We start from the raw sequence: 24375 nt of genomic DNA, 5'->3' as shown, positions 1-24375 counted from the left end.
AACAAAACTAATCTGAAGATGAGGTGAATCTGAATAAGTAAGGTCCTAGCCTTGAGCAGCCACAGGCGTGGACCACGTATTAAATGAAGACTAATTCATACCCAGCAGTGGCTTGTTTCAGTATGGTACCAGGGCTAGAAGAGGAGTCTCTGTGGGAGCCATGGGGGCGAACAAACCAGAGCTGTCTACAGAGCACCCCTGGTGAACTGGGGTCGGGGCACAGGGGTTCAAACATGGTTCCAAAATCCAAGACACAGAGCCAGAGAGAGGGAAGCTGAGAGCAGAGGAGGCAGAGGGAGGAAGGAGCAGAGAAAAGCCTGGAGCAGCTGTGCAGCACTTGCCCAGGTGGGTGTGCAGCGTGGGTGGGCTATGTTTATAGAACCAGGCAGTGCTTGGCTGTAGCTCTGCCCCCGCCTCATCAGGCTGGACACCTGAGATGTCAGCTTTGGACCAGATCAACCTGGCATTGGTTGTGGCTTTTGAACTCAGCGAACTCTGGAGTTGATGATTCCCTAGCGTGGCTACACGTTGAGATCACCTGAGAGCTTATTAAAAATACAGGTTCCCAGGCCCCACTTCTTTCAATGCTGATTCTGTATTTCTGAGTCATCAACAATCTGTATTTTAAAGATGATTTATCATAGGTGGTTCCTATGCAGCACAGACGGGACCAGATGTTGAGTCCCGTGGTCCTACAGAGAACCTCTGGTGGCCTGCTGCAGAGCGCTGGCCTCTGCCCTGCCTCGGCCAAAGCCTTCGTCGGTGCCTTGGATATGGGCTTAGGAGCCAGGCTTATTGTATCTTACCCAGAAGGAGAGGCTAGGAAGAGAGAAGGATAACTCAGATAAAGACTCAGGATCCCAAAAGCCCTCAGAAGGAGGAATGGGTAGACAGACCAAGGGTAGCAAAATGAGATTTGGTTGGGAAAGCTGTAACATCCTACCCTGGGGACAAAATACCAGTACAGGAGCTCAGGAAGCAAAGGACACTGCTTAGCAGGAGAACAAGACAAAAGGCCCTAGTTGTAGATAACCCAGCTCAGTAGGGTAACGAAGACAGGTGAAAATTATAATCAGTGAAATAAAGGAAGGGATAATCTTACTCTCTCTCAATGCAGGTTAGAGAAACTCAGAGCCTGGGAACAGTGCTGAGAGCCACACTTTTAAAGGGAAATAAGAAAAAGGATATTTGTTAGACATTATTCAGCCTTAAAAAAAAAAAAAGGAAGGAAATGCTGCCATACGCAACAACACGGCGGAACCTTGAGGGCATCATGCTAAGTGAAATAAGCAGTCACAGGACAAATTCCTCCTAGATGAGGTATGTAAAATACTCACACTCATGGAATGGGAGTAGAACGGTGGTTGTTAGGGGTTGGGGGGAGGGAGAATGAGGGGTTGCTAATCAGCAGGCATACAGTTTAAATTATGCAAGATGAGTAAGTTCTAGAGACCTGTGCAACACTGTCCCTGTCAGTAACAAGAATGCAGTGTACATTTAAGATGTTGTTAATCAATAAAAGTAGACAATGATCGGAGGAGAAAAAGCGTAAGGATGAGCATGAAGAAATTCAAAGGCATTCCCTTTTGGGAATGTCTGAGGGGACGGGGCTGTTTACCTGAACAAGGGGAGAAAGATCTCGCTTTCAGAGAGACCAGGACACCTGGATTCAAGTCTCCAGAGAGAGCTGTCTTGAAGAAGAGGAATTAGGCTTGTTTATGTGGTCACAAGGGAAAGAACAGGGACCAAAAGCACAGAAGCTACAGGGAGATGGGTTTAGGCTCAACATAAAGGTCAATTGTCATGACGGTCAGAGGCCAAGGAGGCATGAGTTGTTTCAGAAGGCCGTGAGCTCCCCGCTCCTGGAGGGTATCAAGCAGAGGCTGCTGTTTGCCTTTGAGAGGCACAGTGGAAGGGTTTGGAGAACTGACCAGTGGTCTTTTAAGGTCTCCTCTAAAGCCAAGATTCCGCAAGATTCTTGCTGCGTGCCAGGCATCTGGAAAATAGAAGACTAAGGGGAGTGCTTGTTCTCAGTGAGCTCACAGCCAAGTGTGGAGCAGTAGACAAGTAAACAGTTATTGCACCGTGTGATGAGGACTTTGAATGAAGGCTGCAGAGTCAGGAAAGCCTTCCTTGGGGATCAGAGGAAAGATACCAGAGGCAAGCCTGAAAGGATGAGTAGGGATGGCCCAGACAAAGCGAAGAGTTCATTGAGAGCATAGGGAGATCATGTGAAGGCCTTGCATCCCCAGCAGCGAGATTCTGCTCAGAAAGGCCAATATGATCTAAACTCGAGAGTGAAAAGAAGATGCAGATCAGTCAGGGAGCACTGGGAGACCAGTGGGCCACTTCCCACTTTCATCAGGTCCCAAGAGGAGCTGCTGTTGTGCCCACCTGGCAGCCAGGAGCCCAGAGGACTGTCCCTGGTCACCATGTCTACTGCTTGCCCCCACCTTGCCCTGGCTGTGGTGCAGGTGCGGGAGTTGTCCTCAAGCCTGTGTGGAAATGCTGCATCCATGTGGCTCAGAGGCAGAACCAGGCAGCCTGACTTCTGAGGTGGCAGAACGCAGCAAGTTTCTGTCGTTCCTCAGATTAAAAGCATCGGGTGGAAAACAGCAGGTGTAATGCATTATTTATCTCTTTGCAACAAACAAATGCCATTCTGGATGCTGTGATTTATCTGCTGTGCAGCTTTGCTATATTGGTTGAGCCCAAAGACAGCCTCAGAATGGAAAGGAAGAATCATATGGTCTATTTCATGTCATAACACTGGAAAAGATGACTAGTCTGTGGTTGGATGAGCTGGGAAGTGTTAGCTAATTTACCTGCTCCTTCTGTGCTTCTGTTTATTTCCAACCACCTGGAAATAATAGTATAAGCACCTCTGTGCCTTTGCATATGCTGTTCCCTCTGACTATAGAGTCCCCACACCTCTTTCATTGAGTTGTTCCACTCAGCTCTTGAAAACCTTCCCTGATTCCTGAGCACCCTGTCTGTGTCCCCACAATATCCCTGCATGTTCCCCATGGTATCCAAAGCTTCCCTCCAGTATAGTAGTTAGCATAGCCTAATAATTGTCAGTTTCTTGTCTGTCCCTCCAATTATTCTGCAAACTTATAAAGTCATCTCTTGGGTTTACAAGGATCAGCACAGAGCCTGGTATGTGACAAGCCTTCAGAAGTGCTCAGAGATGGGCTGAGTCCAACCTATCTCGACAACACCTCTAAAATGTTTGGGAGTCACCTGTCTTCTGGTTGACAGTGCAAATCACATCTTTGTTATTGCTCATGCTTGATTAAGAGTTGATATTTTGCCCAGCAGGGTGTGGCTCAGCAGTTGAGCATCGACCTAGGATCCAGGAGATCGAGGTTCAATTCCAGGTCAGGGCACATGCCTGGGTTGCAGGCTCGATCCCCAGTTGGGGATGGGCAGGAGGCAGCCCATCAATGACAACTCTCTCATCATTGATGTTTCTCTCTCTCTCTCTCTCTCCTCTCCCTTCCTCTCTCTGAAATCAATAAAGATATATTTTTTAAAAAAGAGTTGATATTTCATAAAGCACTTTCATCTGCATTATCTCATTGGAGGCTTGCAACAATCTTACGGGGCTGGATTTACCCATTTTACAGGCCTACGGGTTGCAAAAGGCAGTGACTATGGGGGTTAATAGTGGAGTCAGTTCTGCCATTCACTCACAGCATGCCTTGGGGTAAGTGACTGAACCTCTTTGGGCCTCATTTTCTCCATTTGTAAGATGGAGGCGATGATAGTTTCTACATATAAGTCCCTAAGAACAGTGTCTGGGGCAATGAAGTGTGGACAAAACCTTAGCTATTATTGTTGGGTAACCTGCCCGAAGTTCCATGACTAAAAGTCTGCGGTAGAGGTTTGAAGTCAGGTAGGCTACACCCACACTGAGTGCATGGTCCATCTCATCCCATTGGTGTTACTCTGCAGAGGACTGTTCGCCACGTGGCACTGAATAGCCACGGCCTCACCAAGCCCCTCACTGCATGACCACCTCATTCTACAAAGCAGCTCAGGCAGAGACAGGAACCCATGCTCCCAATGGGCAATGTTGGGGCTGCAGTCTCAGGTCTCCTCCTGCCTGACCAGGGCCATCTTCAGGGACTCTGGCCCTGCTAGATGCTTTTCATCATGACAAGAGGTAGCACAGCTGGAGGCCAGGCTCTCAACTGGAGGCGGCCTGAGCTGGAATTTACCATGCTCGCTTTCTGTCTGGGTAAATTGTGTAACCCCTCTGTGCCACAGTTTTCTCATCTGGAAGATGGGGACTTTAATAGTGTCTACCTCATAGGGTTGTTGCGGGAGTTAAGAATTAAGCCATGCCATGGGCAGTGCTGGGGATAGTGCCTGGCTCAGAGCTAGCAAAACAGTCAAACATTACTATTATTACTGTTGATAGAAATGCTGCAGCACCCATAGATTGAGCTCTTCATTCCTGACTCTGAATCTGGAAAATGAGAGAATAAGGGAGGCTGAGGAGGCTGTAAAAACACATTTTCCTAACACTTCTACCGTATAAGCGCTTAAGCCATGAATGAGTGAAGACGATCCAGGGGACACTCACATTTGGTAAGTATCATTATGTGCTAGGTAAAGTTTTCCCATGTGTTATCTTATTTAACAGTCATGTATCACTCCACAAACAGGTACAATTATTCCTATTTTAGAGATGAGTAAACAGAGGCTTCGATAGTTTGTCACTTGCCCCAAAATCATACAATGAGTAAATAGTAGATCTGTGATTGAACCAAAGTCTGTGTCCAGAGGCATATTGTATCACCTATGGGAGAGAGAGCTAAGAATAGCTCTGGGAGTAATTCTGACATCATCACACCTTTTCTCCTTAAAGGCTGAGGCTGTTTTCAGTGATAGAGGCAGAGATGCAAAATCAAGACAAAATCAGAAGGATAGTACTGAGTATCTCTCAATTCCATGTGTATGCAAATGACTTAAGGGGAGTGGGGACAGAGCCAAGACACCAGGAGCTGTCAGTCAATCAATACCATCCATCACTGGGAAGCCTGGTTGTCATGGTAACTGAGGATAAAGCCTGGAGCCTGTTAGAATCCAGTGCCTATCTGTTCAGGTGGCTGGTTGGTTAGCAGGGACAGCAAAAGGCCTTCTGGGCCAGCTCCAACTTCTTAGCTGTAAATATAAGACCCTTCACCATCAGGTTCCTGCTCACCCCACTGTCCAGTCTAGCTCAGACTCTTTAAGAATCCAACCCTGACTCTGCAGGAAAGCTCCAGAGGATGCCCAGCATACACTGGCTTGGATTCTGAACCATCCTTGCTAGAATGACACTGAGCGTCCACTGGGGGCAGCCTCAGCCTCTGGGCAAAAGTCGGGGGACATACCATTAACAAGATAAGTGATAGAAATAGGCAGTTGCAATATGTGATACACAGAACTAAATCCCAGTGCACTGGAGCACCTAAGACTGGCTCCCAACCTAGACCTGGGGAGACATAAAGAATGCCTGGAAGAATCCTATCTATGTAGAGACCAAGGCTAAGTAAAGAAGAGAGGGGAAAGGGAGGGGAACATAGTTTCAGATAAAAGGAACAAAATGTTCCTTTTTGTAAAGCCCCAAGGAGAAGGTGAGTATGACTGAGTTGAAGAACCAGCAGGTAGCTCAGTATAGGAAGCCCAATGGTGAGCGATGGGGCTGGAGGGCTGAGCAGGGCCAGAGCACGCTCACTTGAATGCTGGCCATCCCGTCCAGTGGTGCCCCCCCCCCCCCCCCCCCGTTCTTAATGCTCACATTTGCATGGTTCCAGCAACTTGTCATTCTGCAACTTGTCATCCTCTCTGTGGCTCCCTGGAGGCCAACACTGACTCCACTCTGGCTTACTGTAACCATCACTCTTCCTGCCATAACGCAGCCACAGGATTGCTCTCACTTAGGCACTGGCCTCAGGGGCAAGCCCTCCACAGCAGAGCCTGACCTTGGGGTGAACCTGGACACTTGTCTCCTACTCCTCACCCTCACCCACTCGCTGCCTCGGCCACTCTCATGAAACTCTCTCTGCTTAGAAAGCCCCAGCTCCCTTCTCCACCAGATAAGCTCCTGCTCCTACTGATTTTGGAAGATCAGGTTTGAATGTCTTTGGAGCCTAGAAAATGGGAAGGGAAGCAAGGCGGTTGATCCCTCCTTTGTTCTTCTACTATATTGATTTCTATTCAAGCATTTATCACATTGTGTTATTCTTAGCCCCCAACTCACTGCACATTTCCTGAGGGCAGGGATATGTGTGTTTCATCCCTGTGTCCCCAGAAATCATGGGTACTCAGTGAATATTTACTGGATGAGTGGATGGATGCATGAACCAAGGGGTGGATGGATGGAAATTAGATTCTGAGAAGGTTTTCCCTCTGAGATTGAGTGTTTCCTGTCTTCTACTTTTGGAAACAAGAGAACCTTCCTGAAAGGGAATTATAAGCGAGCAACAGCAATTATATATATACAAATGTGATGGAACGTATGAGAAATTTGAAGGATTTAAATTATACATCTGTCCCTCCCCAATTACTATGCATACACAGCTTAATCATCTGGGCTGCTTTTGTCTCATTCTCATAAAGGAGTAGGAAATACACAGCCCAGAGGCTCTCATTCCCCAATCTCCTGCCTCCGACAGACATCACTAATTGATCATAGCACTTTCTGGCTGAGCCCCTATCTGGTCTCATAATTCTCAACTCAGCAGTCCAGGTAGCATTTGCTATTAAAACCACCTGCTGTCACTGGTTTAGGTACTTTTTCTGGCCTAAAAGTCTCTGAGGTTTGTCTCTTTTAATGTCATGGGCCAGCACACCTTGCTTTTTCCTGAGTCCGTGACCATACCTAAGCTTTAGAACAGACTATCACAAGCTGGTCAGTTTTACCTTTAACCTTTCTCCAATTACAATTCTCAATCAATGGGTCAAATTGACCCAAAACTGTATTTAAGGATGGATATTGAATATAATACTCCTTTGATTATTTTTAAAACCTGATTTAACCATTTTCAAAGCTATCACAAGCAGCTTAATATTTTTTAAAGAGAAGGTAAATGACATTAAATATCCAGATGTACCACAAGAGGCATCAAGCAAGGAATTAGAAGTCCTCATTTCAAATTTCACTCAGCTTCTAACCAATGGTGTCACCTTGGACATGTCATTTCCCCCCTCAGTGCCTGGTTCACCTAATTTAGAAGTGGAGACAGCCATAAATGCAGCTCCAAGCACTGCCAAGAGGCCCAAACAAGAGGATAGCCATGTAGAGACTCAGCATCTGCCTGCCAGAGTCAGAACTCAATGAATGCTGCTCTTTCATTCCATTTGCATGAGACTTCCTCTGCCTGTCTTGACAGTTATTACTAACTACTGCCTCTAGCTTTCCCCCTTGCCTGCCTTCCTGTGGTGGTTAATTTTATATATCAGTTTGACTGGGTCATGATTGTGTCCAGCTATTTGGTTGGACATTATCCTGAGTGTCTGTGTGAGGGTGTTCTTGGATGAGATCAACATTTAAATCAGTAGACTGATAAAGCAGATTGTTCTCCCTAATACGGGTGGGCCTTGTCCAATCAGGTGAAGGCCAGAATAGAACAAAATGGCTCACCCTTCCCTGAGGAAGAGAGGATTCTTCCTGCCTTCAAATTGGGACTATGGCTTTCTTCCTGCCTTGGAACACGAACTGAAACATAGCTCTTCCCGGGTGTCAAGCCTGCTGATGACAATATTGAGACTTGTCAGACTTCGTAATTGTGTGAGTCAATTTCTTGTAATAAATCTCTTTACGTATCTATGTAGCAAATATATATATGTATATATATATATATATATATATATGTAGCAAATATGTATGTGTGTATATATATATATTTTTTTCTATTGGTTTTCTGAAACCAATTAATTAGAACTCCATCTAATAATATACTTCCTAATGCCTTCCTTATGGCAAGCAGTGATTTTCCTTTATTTAAAGCAATTCAATTCATATCTACAGTCAGTAAGCACTTTCACAGTCAGTAAGAGGGTTAAGACAGTGTTTTCAATACTTTGACTACTTTCAAGAGTAAGCAATATATTTTACACCATAATCCAGCCCACACTCATCCAACTGAAATAAGTTTCAATACTTGACCATATTGGTGTAATGCAATCATATTTTCCACCCTATTATATTCTGTTTCATTTGTTAAATGCTGGTCATGACCCAGTAAATTTCTTTTACAATCTACTAATGGGCTGTAGCCTGCAGTTTGAAAAATCCTAGGTAAACATCTCTGAGACATTACAGCATGTTGGTTAAAATCATAGATTCTTGAGTTTGACCCCTGTCTCCCCCATTAATAGCAATGTGGCCTTGGGCAAGTTACTTAGCATTGCTCAACTTCATGTCTTCATTTTAAATTGGGGGTCCTAGTATCCTCTTTGCAAGCCTTTCCTGAGGATTAAATGAGATAGTGTGATTAAAGTGCTTGATCCAGTGTCTGCCACATAGTAAAATGCTCAGTAAATGTTGGCTGCCTGATCACTACTGCTGGAGCCTAAGCCTTTGGCGTACAGTATCAGAATGAATGATGCACTGTGCGGGGTAATATGCAGGCTGATAAATACTTGGACAATATACAAACTCCACATCACAAGACCTTGACTCAGTACTAATGAATCCTGTTAAGCCATTTACTTAGGCTCTTTGGACCTCAGCTATCTCTATAAAATTGGAGAAAATAATAAAATTCCCCGTAAGCTATTATGAAGAGCATCTTGAATACTAGATGTGAATGTATTGCACTTTACCAATGTTAGAAGTTATTATATGTAAATATATTTTATTAAAACCAAATATTTCTGTTAACTCTAAGTCCAATGAATAAAAAAATAAATTGTTAATTCATTTTAGGTGGTAACTAATTTGGTCGTCCATGTAATAAAGCATCCCTGACTCTAATCCAGATGATTATGACTAAGAGAAGACCCATTCCCTTCTATAAACCCTCAATAAGAGGAAGCATGTTGGTATCTAAGACTGTGCTTACTTGCCATGTTGTGTGTGCTTAATAAGCATTTCTTGCATGAAAGGCTAAGTGAGTGAATGAATAAAGGAAGGGAAGGGAGAGGAAGAGAATGTAGAACTGTAATTAATGTAAACTTTAGAGAGGTTTTGTGTCCCTGGGGCCTTTTCTACCCTGTGTTAGGAGGTAGACCAGCTGACTCAGGACCCTAGCTGGAAGGTAACAGTCAATGACAGGCTGAATGTACTGTGCCCTCGCTGGAAGGGTCTTTCCCAGGGTCACTGTTATCTGGCATCTATGAAGGGGAAGAATGATGGAATGCAGGCACAGGTGTGGGCAGAGTTGTTAACACTTTGAAAGATAGTGATGAGAATTCGAAGTGGCCTTGATAAATGGGAAGAGCAGTCCCTCTCCAAAACTGGATGATGCTTTAGAGACAGAAATGAATGACCTTGATCAAAAAAATGGGCAGGTGGGGAAGGAGGCATGATTGCTGAGGCTCCAGGTCTACAACGGAAGCATTGGCCACAGCAGGCTGGACATAATAATGATTTCCCTTCCATTTGAACACTGTTTAGAGCTGACCAATTGAAGACCCCTAGGAGACAGATCATTTTACTATCCCCACTCTACAGATGAGAGGAGAGTTAATGTAATAGAGTTAACTGGAAAGCTGGGAATAATAAACATGTGGTAATAATACCAACATAGCACAGCAATAATAGGTAACTTTTTTGAACTCTTACTACATGCCAGGTGCTGGGCCACATGCTTGCAGAGGTTGATCTATTTCATATTCTCAACAATCCTGTGAGGTATGTATTGTCATTGTCTCACTCAGAAGAACAGGAAACTGAGGTGTAGAGACGTTAACTACCACACCTAAGGGCCACGTGGCTGATAAATGGTGGTGATGAGGTTTGATCCAGGCAATCTGATTCAGAACCTTTTTCAACACTTGGTCTTTATTGAATGCTTATTAGAGTCTGCGCACTGCCCTCACTTCTGTGGATAAATTCATTTGTTCCCCACAACCACTCTGCAAGGTAAATGTCATTAATATCTCCAGCTTAACGGGTGAGGAAATGGAGACTTGAAATGATTAAATAACGTTGTCCTTGGTCACACAGCTAGTGACAGAAACCATGCTTTTAACCATTGTTGCTATACTAATATCCTGCACTAAAGGGAAAAAATATCTGTTTAAACATTTTCAAGCAAAATCTACTTGGAATTATTCTCAAACAAACCCTTGTTATCATTCCAGTTAGGTCTTAAAGAAACCGAAGTTCGGAGAAATGAAGTACCCCGATCAAGGTCATGCAGCTACTAAACGGTAGAACCAAGATCCGCACCCAGATGTATCGGATTCCGAAGTCCAGGGCCTTGCTCTCCCATCAGCAGCACATTTCTTCATCCCACAGACCCTGATCACATGACTTTTATACCTGCTGACCACACCTAAAACAGCAATCTATAATAGTAACTACTGTTTAAACGGGGTTTTACTTATCACAGTGCTTTTTAAAAATATCATCTTGGTTAATTCTCATGATAGCCTTTTGAAGTAGCTTATTACCCATACATTAGTTACGGGGAAAATGAGACTCAGAGATGGGAAGTATTAACTTTCAAATGGCAGAGCCTACATGAAAAGCAAAGATATCTCAATAGGAGTTCTTGTCACGCCACACTGCCTGCTGGCTTTTATGGGGCCACTGAATGCTACTGGTTTCCTTCACAAGAAAAGCATCAATAGAAGTCATTTTCTGTAAGATCTTTGCAGAGCCCTTTTAATGTGTCCAAAAACTCTAGACTCATGAACCTTTGGAGTCTTGAGGACTATTACTTTACTTTCTATTCCATGCACGGTTTCCATTACAGCGTTCCTGATAGGAGCATCCTATCAGACTGACTTAGATTCTTTAACTGGTGCGAAACTCTATTTTATGTTGCATTTTGAGAGACCAAGGGCACAGAAGCTGAAACAAATGTGTCAAGACCTATCTACATTAGCAAAAAGGGGAGTGATGAAGAACAGACCACTACCGCCTTTGTCCCAAAGGTATTTAGAGAATATTCGTCTAACCTCCGAGACTTTCTCACTGCCTGTGTCTGCTTGGCTGGGGGAACCTGCAGAAACAGCACGGCACAGCAAGGCGAGCGGTAGTCACGGGGATGGGTCGGAAGGGATGGGTCGCAGATACTGAGGAGATGACTAACAAGATATGAGGAAAGAGAGGGAGAAAGTCAAAGTCCCAGGTTTTGAATCCTGACAAAAGCAGCTGGGATAAAAAGGAAAGAAGCTGGGACAATAATTCAGATTATCTCATGTATTTTTCACTCACTAGTGATAGGACTTTTCAGCCTTGGTTCCTTTATCTGTAGAAATAAGGAAACCCACCGCCTTGCACAAAATCATAGGAAATTTAAGTAAGAAGATGTCCAAGTAGCCAACAGGTAAATTAAAATGTGCTCAACATCACAAATCATCAGGGAAAGAGAAATCGAACCCACTATGAAATATCACCTTGCACCTGTTAGGATGTCTATTATCAAAAAGATAAGTGATCACAAATGTTGGCAAGGATGTAGAGAAAAGGGAACCCTTGGGCCACCTGTTGGTGGGAATATAAACTGGAATAGACACTCTGGGAAACAGTATGGAGGCTGCTCAAGAAATTAAAAATAGAACTACCATGTGATCCAGCAATCCCACTTCTGGGTAGATATGTGAAGGAAACAAAATCATTATCTCAAAGAGATGCCTGCACTCTCATGTTCATAGCAGCATGATTCACAACAGCCAAGGTACAGAAACAACCTGAGTTGACAGGTAAATGGATAAAGAAAATTCAGCACAGATATACAATGAGATACTATCAGCCTTAAAAAATAAGGGAATCCTGGCATTCGTGACAACATGGATGAACCTGGAGAGCATCATGCTAAGTGAAATAAGCCAGAGAAAGATACTGCCTGGTATCACTTATATGTAGAACCTAAAAAAAACAAAAGAGTCCACTCATAGAAACTGAGAGTGGAAAAGTGGTTGCCAGGAGCCAGGGGAGGCGAGAGATACAAGGAGAAATCGGTGAAAGAGTACAAACTTTCAGCTATAAGATGAGTAAGGTCTGAGGATCGAAAGTATAGCATGGCGACTATAGTTATAACACTGTATTGTATAACTGAAATTTGCTAAGAGAATAGAATTTTAATGTTCTCACCAAAAAGAATGTAAATGTGTGTATGTGAAGTGGTGGGTGTGTTATTACACTCGATGGCTCGATGGTGGGAATCCTTTCACAACGTATACATACGTTAAATCATCATGCTGTGCACTTCAATAGCTTACTATTATATTTCTTAGTTATATCTCAGTAAAACTAGGAAAAAAGTTTAAAAAGGATTCAGTGAGAAAGCACTTGGTATGGAGTTTAGCGCATAGTAGATAGCCAATTACTTTCCCACTTCTCTCTGTTCAGGAAACTGGGAGGTTGGTGGTGTCTTTGATGGGGTGAGAAGGTCATGATGTGACTGCTTGGAGGTCCCAGTTTCCTAGTCGAGATGCCCTTGGGCACTTAGAAACATGGGCAGGGATTCAGATGGGAATGTGGGGTCACTCACGTGAAGGGGAGAGGCAGAGGAGTGGAGGAGGCAAGGACAATGACATAGCAGGCAGTGAGTGCTGAGCACACTTCCTAGGACCATGCCCACAAGTAAGCATCAGGTAGAGGAGTGGAAAACTGTAAAAATGCTGGAGACTTAGTAGTCTGAGAAGTAGGGCCAGTTAAAATCAGCTCCATAAACATTTGCGATTCACCCACTATGGGCCCAGTACTGAGCTAGGTACAAAAATACCAGAGTAGGCATAGAATTTGTATGTAAAAGTTCATTGTACAGTAGAAGAGACAAATATATAATTGAAATGGCCATAATGTATACATTTCTAAAATACATATTCTGGAGTCTTCTCTTGGCTGCAAAATCACTGCCATAATTCCAGAGCCTGCTGAGCGTCTCCTACTGGGAAGCTGGCACTCCCCAAGCAAAGCCATCATGTTCTCACCCCAAAATGCATGTGCATCTGTGTGGATGCCTACATGTATGTGTTTGTGTATATGCATGTATGGTGGAAATATAACTCAGAGAAAGGAGTAATTTACACCTCACAATCTGCACCCAAGCCATCTATAAATTATGTAAATTCTCCTTTCAAAATCCACCCTGAATCTATCATGATCTCTCCTCTCCATTGCTCATCCCTTACCTGGACAACAGAGAAGAGAAAGGGAGGGAGGGAGGGAGGGAGGGAGGGAGGGAGGGAGGGAGGGAGGGAGGGAGGGAGGGAAGATGACATCTGGATTTTGGGCCATTTACTTAGTTTCCTGTACTAGGTCACGAGCTTTGCAAGGACAAGGACCATACTGATTCTGTTCACCTGGCACGTAATACAAATGTAATAAACGTGGTTAAAGAGTGAATGTATAAGGCAACAGAGCTATGTGAGAAGGGGCGGGAGGTGTGGGGCGGGTTTCACAGAGGTGGAGATGCGCGCCCAGGCTCAGAGGGGCGAGCTGAATCGTTCAGGCCACTCAGGGAAGAGCCCTGCGTGCTGACAGCACAGCCTGTGCCAAGGAGGCGGGAAACGCACACGACCAGAGCAGCGCCACTGCAGTGCCGACCTGCCCAAGGTGAATTAGCAGCTCTGTGACTGGGCCAGGCTCCAGGGAGGCCGGAAGGGTGAGTACCTTATTCCCTTTGTCATACCTTGATACCAAGACAAATAGTAAGATCTCCAAAGAGGAGACAGCGAAGGGAGGGAATCAAAATCCAGAAATCCAAGCCCAGAGCCATCCTGATTCCTGCGGAAGGTAGAAAGCTGTGGGCCACAGCCCTTGAGGGAAGTCTAGGATCCCACGGAAGTCTAACATCACCTCCCCAGCCTCCAAGACTTCACTTGATTTTTGATGCATGGTTTCATGCTGTCTTTGGGGGAGAGGCATTTTAACTGAAGAACACATTAGAGCAAACAGCTTTGTGCCTCCTTGGGGCTGAACCCAGGGAGGATCTGAGGCAAACCCAAGGACAAAAGATCCCCCAGAGCAAACCAGCCAGTGTGTTCACTTAAGCCCTTCCATGCCTCGCCCAGCTTTTCGAGGGCATGGATGTATATACCACATGGGGAGTTTCTTAGAAATAAGCACTCAGTAGAATATAAATATTATTAAAGTTTTAGAGATGAAAGATACACAGAAAGGAAAAGACAGTGACAAAGAGGAAAGACGGAGAAATGAGTTGAGAGAGAGAGTGCAAGGCATCGAGAAAGAAAGGGAGTGTGTGTGGGGGAGTGTTGAAAAAGAGATGAAGAGAAACCAGACAGATGTGAAACATGGAGGGAGGGTGCGTAGGATTCCACTTGTCAAAGGGAAAGAAGGTAGATGTTTTATTCTTTGTAGGTTAATATGTAAATGACATTCTGATTTATTAGCGGGCACCAGCAGATGAGGTGATGATTAGCACATTTCCATATTTATAGAAAAGCAACACTAACTCTCCAGATTTATAGAAAATCAGCTCTTCACAAATAGCCAATTGTGCTATTATCGACATATGGTTTTCTATAAACAGAGCTAGGTAATTATCCCTGGGACAATTTGTCGGTGGGCTCCTTTTGAATATTAACCACATCGGAAGCCCATTTCTGCCTCACAGATTTTAAAGAGGAGGGGCCACATGATACCCCAGGCAATTAATTAGTAATCCCACACCGAAGATGGGAGCCTGAATGAAAGGCTTTACCACGACCACATGGTGGAAAGGCAGTGGGTCCGGGGCTCTGAGGCCAGCTTCCTGCAGCCCTGGGCAAAGTAATTCACCTCCCTGAGGAGCCTCAGCATTTCTGGGCTAAAACTGTCATAATACCAATGTCCACATGTTGTCAAGAAAATTAAATGAGAATATATACAAAAGCACCTAGAACCTAGTAGGTGCTCAACAAATATTAGCTCTTTTCCTTCCTCAAGTGTTCAAAAGAGTCTAAAAAGACCCACTTGAATTAAGTTTTTCAAACTCTTTTTTTTACATACTACATTATTTGTTTCAAATCATTACTCTGTAAATATATATGTGTCTATATTTAACTGGAAAAATTTTCTTGAGCAATAACTCATCTGCACTGCCTACAATCCACTATATTTTCTATTCTATCCTTTGTTGTTCAAAATGTCATTTGTGATCCATACATTGATTTCAAGACCTACTACAGCGTTGCACCCTGCAGTTTGAAGACTACTATGCTACAAAGGGTAGGAACCATATTTAGATTTGCTCACCATTGTATCCCTAGCACAAATGCATAATAGATATAGTCAACAGATATGTGAATTATGAAAGAAGGAATATATGGATATATGGCTGAACTGGTGAATGATCCTAGCCAGGAATCTACATGAATGCCCCTTTCAAACTCCATGTCTTATTTTTCACACACACTACATGCTAAGCCCTGTGTTGAGTGCTAAAGAGACAGGTAAGCAGCAGGCATGATACTTGCTTTTAAAGCTCATGTAATCTACATGAGGAAAAAATATTAACATTTGGAAAATTGTTTTTTAAAGCCTAAACAGTGTAGAATTAATATGAATGTGTTGAAGAAAAGAAGTGGCTAGCCTGGGCTGGTGCAGTCAGGGAAACTCCTTGAAACTGGAAATTTGACCTTGGCTTTGAAATATGGATAATCTCTCACCCTTCTACTCATTCATTGATTAGGTCAGTGGTTCTCAAACTCGTGAGCATCAGAATCACCTGGAGGGCTTGTCATAGCACAAACTGCTGGGCCCACTCCCAGAGTTTCTTATTTAGTAGGTTTGGGATAGGAGCCTGAGAATTTGGATTTCTATTGGGTTCCCTGGTAATGCTGATGCTTCCGGTTGGAGTCCACACTTTGAGAACCACTATTCTAGCAGTTAGGAGGGAGACTGTGCAGTGAGACCATGTTGGTGTCATGCTGAGAAGTTTAGACTTTATTCTTAGCCATTCAGGATATTAGGCAAGAAAGTGATATTATCAGGTCTGTGAAGCAGAAAGATCCTTCTGGTGGCCATAGTTGAGAAAGGCCCAAAAGGAGTGAGCCTTCCCCTAGAAACCACTGGGAGCCGATGCGGTAACGAGGGAAAGATGAGAACCCAGCCTATCGCTGTAGGAGTGGATGTGGAGAACAGCGGGAGGATGAGAGCCGTTCAGGGGAGAGAACTGAAGGGTCTTAGAGATCCACAGGGGCAAGGAGAGGGAGGAGTCTGGGATGACTTCAGTTTTCTGGCTTCACTGACTGATGGGTATGGTAGCTTCATTAACCAAGAATCTACATTTAAAATAAGTTTTAATCTTTTGAATAACAAAATCCCAGATTATTACTAAAGAGGTAACTGTGGTGAAATAGAAAACACATAGTTTTAAGGAGTCAGACAAGTACGAGTTAAAAATCACAGTTTTAGCCTGGCTGGGCGTGGCTCAGCAGTTGAGCATCGACCTGGGATCCAGGCGACCAGGGTTGATTCCCGGTCAGGGCACATGCCCAGGTTGTGGGCTTGATCAATGACTCTCTCATCATTGATGTTTCTCTCTCTCTCTCCCTCTCCTTTCCTCTCTCTGAAATCAACATAAAGATATATTTTAAAAAATAAATAAATAAAATAAATAAAATCACAGTTTTAGTGCTTAATTAGCAAGTCCATTTCACCCTCTGGACCCCAACCCCCTGTAAATAATACCAATGACACCTTATCCGGTTGTCATGAGGACTAAATAAGATCGTGTGTGGCTCATAGTCAGTGCTCAGAACACTGCAAACCATGTTCTGGTGTAGGCACTGGCCACTGTGTGCATGAAGCTTCTACTTACCTGTTTTTTTCATTTTTTCTTTGTTAAGTACCAGGAAATACTCATAAATGCCACCCATTGACCCAGACGTTATGTAATGGGTGCCATAGTCATTGATGAACTTGGAGTATGGGCCGTAATTGTACTGCTCCGGAAGCTCCATCAGCGACTGCAGCATCCCCTCATCCAGCATGATGTTGTCCCTCCTCATCTTAAAATGGGCCGTCTGCACCTTCGTGAAAATCCTCATGAAGCTGTATTTCTGCCAACAACCACCACCACGGGAAAGAACAAGGAGAGTATATGCTTTACTACCTGTGATCACATAAAAGGTCAGCATTTTCTAGCTGTGGAATATATACACGCACTTTGAATAATTATAAAGGCAGTGCTTATTAAAACACATTTCATTTTCAAAATTAAGCTATCAGCTGTTAAAGTGTATATACATTTTTGGGGATATCCTATATATATATTTACATATACATATATGAGCATAAAGACATACTGGAGGTTCAATATGTTTTACAAGCACACATCAGACACCAGTGTGTTCCTGGCTTCTTTTCCCATAACTTCATTTCTGTTCCCACTGCCCCTGTCCAGGCCCAGCTCTTATAAATGCTCCCCTGGGTACTTGCTCTAGTGCTTTGCTGTGCCCCTCACCTCTAGTCTGCCCCCAGCCTCGTCTCATCTTCACGCCTCCCCCTGCTCTAGTTAAAGCATTGCATTAAGCAACCGCCTGCTCAAGTGTTAGGCATCCAATAAAAACGATGCTTAGAAATCTTGCCCAGCCGGGCGTGGCTCAGCTGTTGAGCGTCGACCTAGGATCCAGATGATCGGGGTTCGATTCCTGGTCAGGGCACATGCCCGAGTTGCGGGCTCGATCAATGACTCTCTCATCATTGATGTTTCTGTCTCTCTCTCTCCCTCTCCTTTCCTCTCTCTGAAGTCAATAAAGATATATTTAAAAAAAAAAAATCTTTTCAGTGACATGGCAAAATGCCAGGATTATTTATTTATTGAATTTATTGCACAAATATCTAAAAGTGTCTGTACTCATGTAGGACACTTTGAGTTAGTGTCCTACATGCAGCTTATATTTTAGTTAGTGAAAATTGTGTTCTGTTCAATAATAAAGAAAACTAGGATCCTGATTTAATAAAAATAATAATAATAAAACCAGGACCAGGGTAATGTTGAATTGGTTTAAGAGGAAGAGGGTCATGTATGGGCATTACTTCCAGGTAATGTAAACCTTGATCCAAAGTGATAGTGGAAGTTTGACGAGGTCACCTGCATTTAGAGAAGTCCACATTCACATGTGACAGACAGCCAATAGAACAATACTTCCTCTTCAGATCAATAGCTAATTTGTGGCAAAGCTCCAGAATGTAACTAATATTTGATGAGAAAGTTAATTTTTATAACTGTATTTTTATCATTTGAGATAATTTTTTGAGCCCCAACTAAATCCACAGTTCTGGAATCTATGTTACTGAGGCATTTTTGGTAGATTTCTAACCTGGTCAATAAATATTCCTCCGGTTCTTCATTACCTCGCCATCCTCATGACTCCCAAGTTTTCCTTCCTACCCAGTGCTTCAGGCAGCTGAAGTACTTTCAATCTCAAACTTGTGAGGCATTCTCTCACCTCCAGGCCTTGGTACCTGCTGTCTCCCAAGCCTAGAACACCCTTCTGTTAACTTCTGCCTCCCTTCATCTGGAGAACCTGAACTAGTCTTTAGATCTCAGTTTAGGGAGATGTTCTTTCCTCAAGGACGTATTGCCTGGCCCCTCAGGACCGCAAACAGTAGTGCATGTCCAATGAAGAAATGAAAACCTGGCTCGCCATGCCAGCCCTCCGGCCTGTTTCCAAAAGGGAGGCTTGCTTTAGACTTCCTCCAAGTCCAGTGTAGAGGGCCTGGCTGTTCCTCTTTAAGACATTACCATTCTAAGGATTTCCCTATATACTCCAGGTAGCCATGGAAAAGATGGGGTGAAGTGATAAGGGGTCTGGTCTCATCATTCGATTTTACCCCTTGATGATTCCGTGTGTGAGAGCGTAATAAGAAAAACAAACGTGATTACCACCGATCAGACGCTTCCAAGTACACAAGCAAATGAAGGTTCAATTACTACTGTACTTTTTAATGCAATTAAGGCGCTACGTGTTCAGTCTAGACTGTGGGATACCGTGCGACACAGACGTTATAGGTTAATACCTTCTCGTTATACTTTCTTAACTCATTTACGGGTGAAGAGGCGTATGATCCGGACACACCTGCATCCACCGTCACAGGGCTGCCTGCTGGGCCTACACCAAACGTCAACCCCCCTGACACAAACAGGTCTTCTTTTAGTTTAGAAAAAACATCATTTATATCTTCATACAACTCTGTGGAGAAGCTACTGTCTGCCAGGGCCTGAGAAGAAACAAATGGATGTTAGCTTTGTGCATATAGAGTTATATTCCAATTCATACTTAGCATTTCAATCTTCGCTTTGTAAAATATCTATCAAGTTTCAGGTGATTATAAATAAGTCTTTTAAAAGGCTAATCCAGGCATCAGACTGATAGTAAGATACAGAAAATACAGCAGTGTTTTAAGCTACTCTTTAATGTTACTGCTAAAATGTTTATTGACATACACACCCACAGACATGATTCTGGTAAAATGCTATACTGTTCTGAGCACGGTTTCTTTTTCAGCTGGGTTATCCTTCCTGTGCAGACGCTCGCTTGGCTCTGCGATGGAGGGATGCAGAAAGCCACACCTGGGCATGGACCAGCGAGGAAAGGGAGCCAAGCAGATGATGATCATTCTAGGCAGAGGCAAACTTGAGTGCTGCCCCCAAATGTGCAGTTATTTCATTCCAGGCTCACGGTAGGGTTGCATTTCTCTGCCAGCCTGAGCTGAGGCATGGCCTTGTGCCTGCCTTGCCTGAACCAAGGAAGCAAGGATTAAAGAGCACGTGAGTGGTTCACTGCGCAGTCATGAGAGCACGTGGAGCAGTAGAACCTCCATCAGTTTGGGCCCTGAGTGTCTGTGATGATGTGAGTTTCCCTTCCACCTTTAGGTGGAAAAGTAGCGTAAGTAGAGCACTGTTGTTTCAAAGCGCTGAGATTTCAGAACCCTTTGCTGCCACAGCGCAGCTTAGTCTGTTTTGCCTGATATACAGACCCTAGACCATCCTCAAGGTTAGGAGAATAGTGTTGTCAGTGTCTTCCAGCTTGGCCTGATGGCAGAGGTGGAAGTGGGTGGGGAAAACCAACTCCTTAAACACAGACTATAAGTCTGGCTTTACCCTGTGTCAATATTTTTCTCTTGAGAAACTTGGAGGAAGGGGGAATATAATTTGATAATTGTTTAGAGTCTAAAGGTTCTACCATCTCTCTCTATAGGTGGAATGTGTGTGTGTGTGTATATATATATATATATGTATATATATATATATGGTGTGTATGACTATATAGACATAATGTGTATAATTAACCCTTCTTCTAAATGACATATATCCAGGCTTAGTTCAGATAGACCTGGGTTGGAATCTTATCTCTGCCACCTACAGCAGTACTGCTTTGGGCCTGTCCTTTAGCCTTCTAAGGCTCTGGGGTTTTAGCATTTAAAAAAGGAAAATGATAACATCTGCCCCATTGTGCTGGTATGAGAGAATTTGTGTGAAAGCAGAAGAACTGACACATAATAAGCATCCAGTGAAGTTTGCCCTGTGGATGTCTCACCCAGAGGGTGAAGGTTGAAGGAATGAATGGTTAGGAGCAGGCTCTGGAGCTGATTGTGAGCTATGTGCTCCGAGTGGCCAGAAGACCATGGAATTTTAGAGATGGAGAGGATTTCAGATCATCAGCAGTTTGCAAGCACTTTTCAAGAGCAGAACCCTTTCTTCAAACAAAACCATACGCACAAAACTAAAATATGAAAGAGATCAGTGGGGAGCAGCTCTTGGCGAGGCAGAGGCAGAGGTCTCAGAAGCCAGTCCAGCCACCTCCTGTCCTGCCCCCACCTTACAACGTAGGAAACTGGGCCCAAGGAGGGGCGATGAGCTGCTCAAAGTCTTATATACATACACCCCTCAGCATCTGTGGGGGATGGCTCCAGGATTCCCTGTGCGTGCCCAAATCCACAGACGCTCGAGTCCCGTAAATAATGACGTGATAATTGCATATAAACTACCACGTCCTCCTGTATGCTTTAAACCATCTCTAGACTATTCATACTACCCAGTACAATTTAGATGCCGTGTAAATAGTTGTTATACCGTATCCTTTAGAGAATAATGAATAAACAAGTCTGCACTTCTGTCATAGACGGCCTAACTACCCAGTACGTGGCAACAACAGAGCAACCTGTATTTTTTTCATAATTTTGATCCACATGTGGGTGAACCCAGGAGGCAGAACCTGCTAATACAGAGGGCTGGCTGTTCCTATATTCTAACAGGCCCACGACCTGGAAATGGGTCTTCCGACTGGCAGCCCACAGAGTACGGATTTCGGAATGGGGCCAAGAGCTAGCAGGTGGGTGGCCGCACTGACCTTCCACCTGTCCCAGCCCTGCCCTCGCCCCTCACTGCCCCCGAGCACTGAGCATGGGGGGCAGGCGTAAAGGAACCTCAGCCGCCTGCAAGCTCTAGAAGACAGAAAATCTCCGAGCGAGGCGCCCGTCTCGGCAGCGGGCCCCTCCTGCGGTGCCCGTGAGGCTTACTTCGAAGCGGTACATGAGGAAGTTGTAGGGCCTCCGGAAGTACTTCTCATCGTCGCCGTAGTACAGGCGCTCGCAGGCCGCGTCGTAGCGGAGCTCCCTCCACTCCCCGTTGTACACCGTCTCACACTGGCCCCCGTAATACCTGGTGTCGTACACGCTCTGGGCTTCTGTCTGCGTCAGGATATTGAACCTAAATTAGAAAGGCAGGCAGATAGCTTCAAGTAGCCTCCGGAAGACGTTGTCGCTGGTCATCTGAGCAGTGGTTTCTCAAACTTGTGTCCTCTGGAACCCTCAAAGTACCTCAAAGGTCACTTTGGGTAACAATGGGAGACCAAGTGAGGGAGCAGGGCCTGGGCCTTCAGGTTCTCTTTAACCAGAGCAGCCAGGCAGCTCCATTCAGCATCTAGAACAGTGCTCCCACATAGGGACAACCCTAAATACTTGTTGAAGAAGTTAAAGAAGAATATGCACAATGATCATGAGTCCAAGCACAGGAACCAGACAGTCCGGACCTGGTTCCCATCTCTGCCACATAGAGCTGTGTGACCTTGCGCAAATCGCTTAACCTCTCTGTGCCTCAGTTTAGTCATTTGGAAAAAGCAGTTAATACTGCCCTCATAGAGTTAAACATTAGCTACAGCATGTAGAAGAATCATAATAGTTATTAGCATGTATTAAGTACTAATAAATGTTAGTATTAACATTTATGCTAGTATTATTTCAGAAAAGGGCTTTGCTGATTTAAAAAAATGTAGGTTTGAAATATTGGGGGTAAGTCACTGTGATAAGCTGAGAATCTAATCCTCAGAGAGGCCATTGTCTTCCAGGCAGCATGGGATGTCAGAGGGTGCACAGTTTGAAAGTCAGGGAGACTCCCATTTAATTTCCAATTCTGTCATTTACCAGCTGTGTGACTTTGGACACATTCTGGAATCTTCCTGAAAGTCATTTTCCTCACTTGAAGAACAGACATAAATAAAACGACCTCTCATGGTTTTTGTGAAGTCTAAATGGTAGTGTTAAAGTAAAACAGAAGTAAAGTTGACAGCACATATTAGGCACTCAGCAATCACACTTCCTTTCCTCTAGCCCAATACTGTTACAGAAATATTTTCCCATGCTTCCCTCTCTGGGGTATTTCAAATCTATCTGTTCAAGTTCTATATTTTAGGCCATGGATGGTTTAACCATATTTAAAGGCAACAATAGTATTCAACAGGTGAAATACAGCTTTAATTTTCTAAAAAGAGAAAGTTAACTGAACAAAAGCATTTAGAGTTGGCTAAGAGTTCCAAGACCTGACAACCAAAGCCTTTTATAGATAATAAAACGACTGCCTGTTTCTGCCTCTCAAACTCCTATTCGGCCTTTAAGACCCAACTCAAGTGTTGCCTCCTCTGTACGGCCGTCTTTGATTATCTTGGACAGGCAGTTGTCCCTCCTCCACAACAGGCAGTTGTGGCCCAATGGCATTCAGTGATGATCTTGTGATGTTTGTCTATGGCCTCTGTGGAAAGGCACAAAGGCACTAAGATGGGTAAAAACTGAATAGAACCTGTTTCAAAGGAGCAAGTGGACAACCAGAGAACCCCTGGGATACTGTAGAAATTATGTGTAAATTAACTTCCTTCTTCTCTTCCTTTCTCAATCTCTTTCCTCATATTAGTGGAAGTGATGTAACAGTAGCTCTGATGAATTGAATACACTCCACCAGACATTTAGCACATATTAGCTTTCAACCTCATGACAGCTTTGCAAATGCAGAAACTGAAGCTCAGAAAAATTAAGTAACTTGCCTATAATCACAGCTAGATTTTTTTCCCCCCTAGAGCTTTTTGGACACAAATATGGGTTCTTTTCCTCTATTCCACCTACACTTTCTATCTTTCCTCCCATTGAACATAAATCTGCTATGCAGAAATATTCAGACAAGTGTAAAAAATATGTGTATAAGGGTGTTCACTGCGGTGTTTGCTTGTTAGAGAAACAATCTATCTTTCAATGGGAAGTAGTTAAATAAGTTATCGTATAATTACACTACAGGAGAAGAGTTGACAAACTTTTTAATTTTTTTGCAAAGAGCCAATAGTAAATATTTTAGGCCTTGCAGGCTACAGGTCTCTGTTGCAACTACTCAACTCTGCAAAAGCAGTGTTCTGATAAGACTTCATTTACAAAAGCAGACAGCAGGCTGAATTTGGCCTGCAGGCCATGGTTTGCTGTTATAGAATATAATATGTTACTTAAAAAGAGACAACAAGAAATATGGATGAAATCTTCAAAATGTATTATTAAGTGAGAAAAGCAACTTGTAGACTATATATAGTATGATCACATTTATGTAAACTATACTTGTGTCTATAATGCACAATACATATTATAGGCATATTTTACAAACAACGTACACGGTCAATGAACTTTTGCATGATCTGAAAGTACCTACACCAAACTGTTGATGGGGTCAGCTCCAGGTAGGGCAGTGGGAGAGGGTGATGGGTGGGTGCAGGTCAGGGAGGGGGGAAAGACTTTTTACCTCAAACATGTGTGACTTCTGTAACAATAAATACAAATTAAAAACTAGGAAAGGCTTCAATTAGGAAAAAAAGTATCAAGAAAGGCGTCTAAGATCTCGGATTAAAAAAAAACATCAGGATGTCAGCTGTCAGGAGTGGAGGAGGAGCCATTCTACTGGTTTCAGTGTCTAGTGTGGGCAAAGCAGTCAGGACGTATAT

At 43.8% G+C, this 24375-nt stretch overlaps 1 protein-coding gene across 1 annotated transcript in view; it reads right to left on the bottom strand.

Annotated features, from left to right (window-relative positions):
* The window catches only part of C8A (complement C8 alpha chain), a 54815-nt gene that overhangs the window by 11756 nt on the left and 18684 nt on the right, over positions 1–24375 (bottom strand). The window contains exons 5-7 of the mRNA XM_016204525.2: positions 21644–21833; positions 19142–19342; positions 16938–17178 (exon numbers count right to left, since the gene is read on the bottom strand). Of these exons, the coding sequence (XP_016060011.2) occupies positions 16938–17178; positions 19142–19342; positions 21644–21833 (632 nt within the window). The remainder of the gene's footprint in view (positions 1–16937; positions 17179–19141; positions 19343–21643; positions 21834–24375) is intronic.

The sequence above is a fragment of the Miniopterus natalensis genome, chromosome 9 (assembly GCF_054644295.1).
Source record: "Miniopterus natalensis isolate mMinNat1 chromosome 9, mMinNat1.hap1, whole genome shotgun sequence".
In the NCBI taxonomy this organism is placed as follows: domain Eukaryota; kingdom Metazoa; phylum Chordata; class Mammalia; order Chiroptera; family Miniopteridae; genus Miniopterus; species Miniopterus natalensis.
The sequence above is the reverse complement of the archived record's forward strand: the minus strand, read 5'-3'. Positions and strand labels throughout refer to the sequence as shown.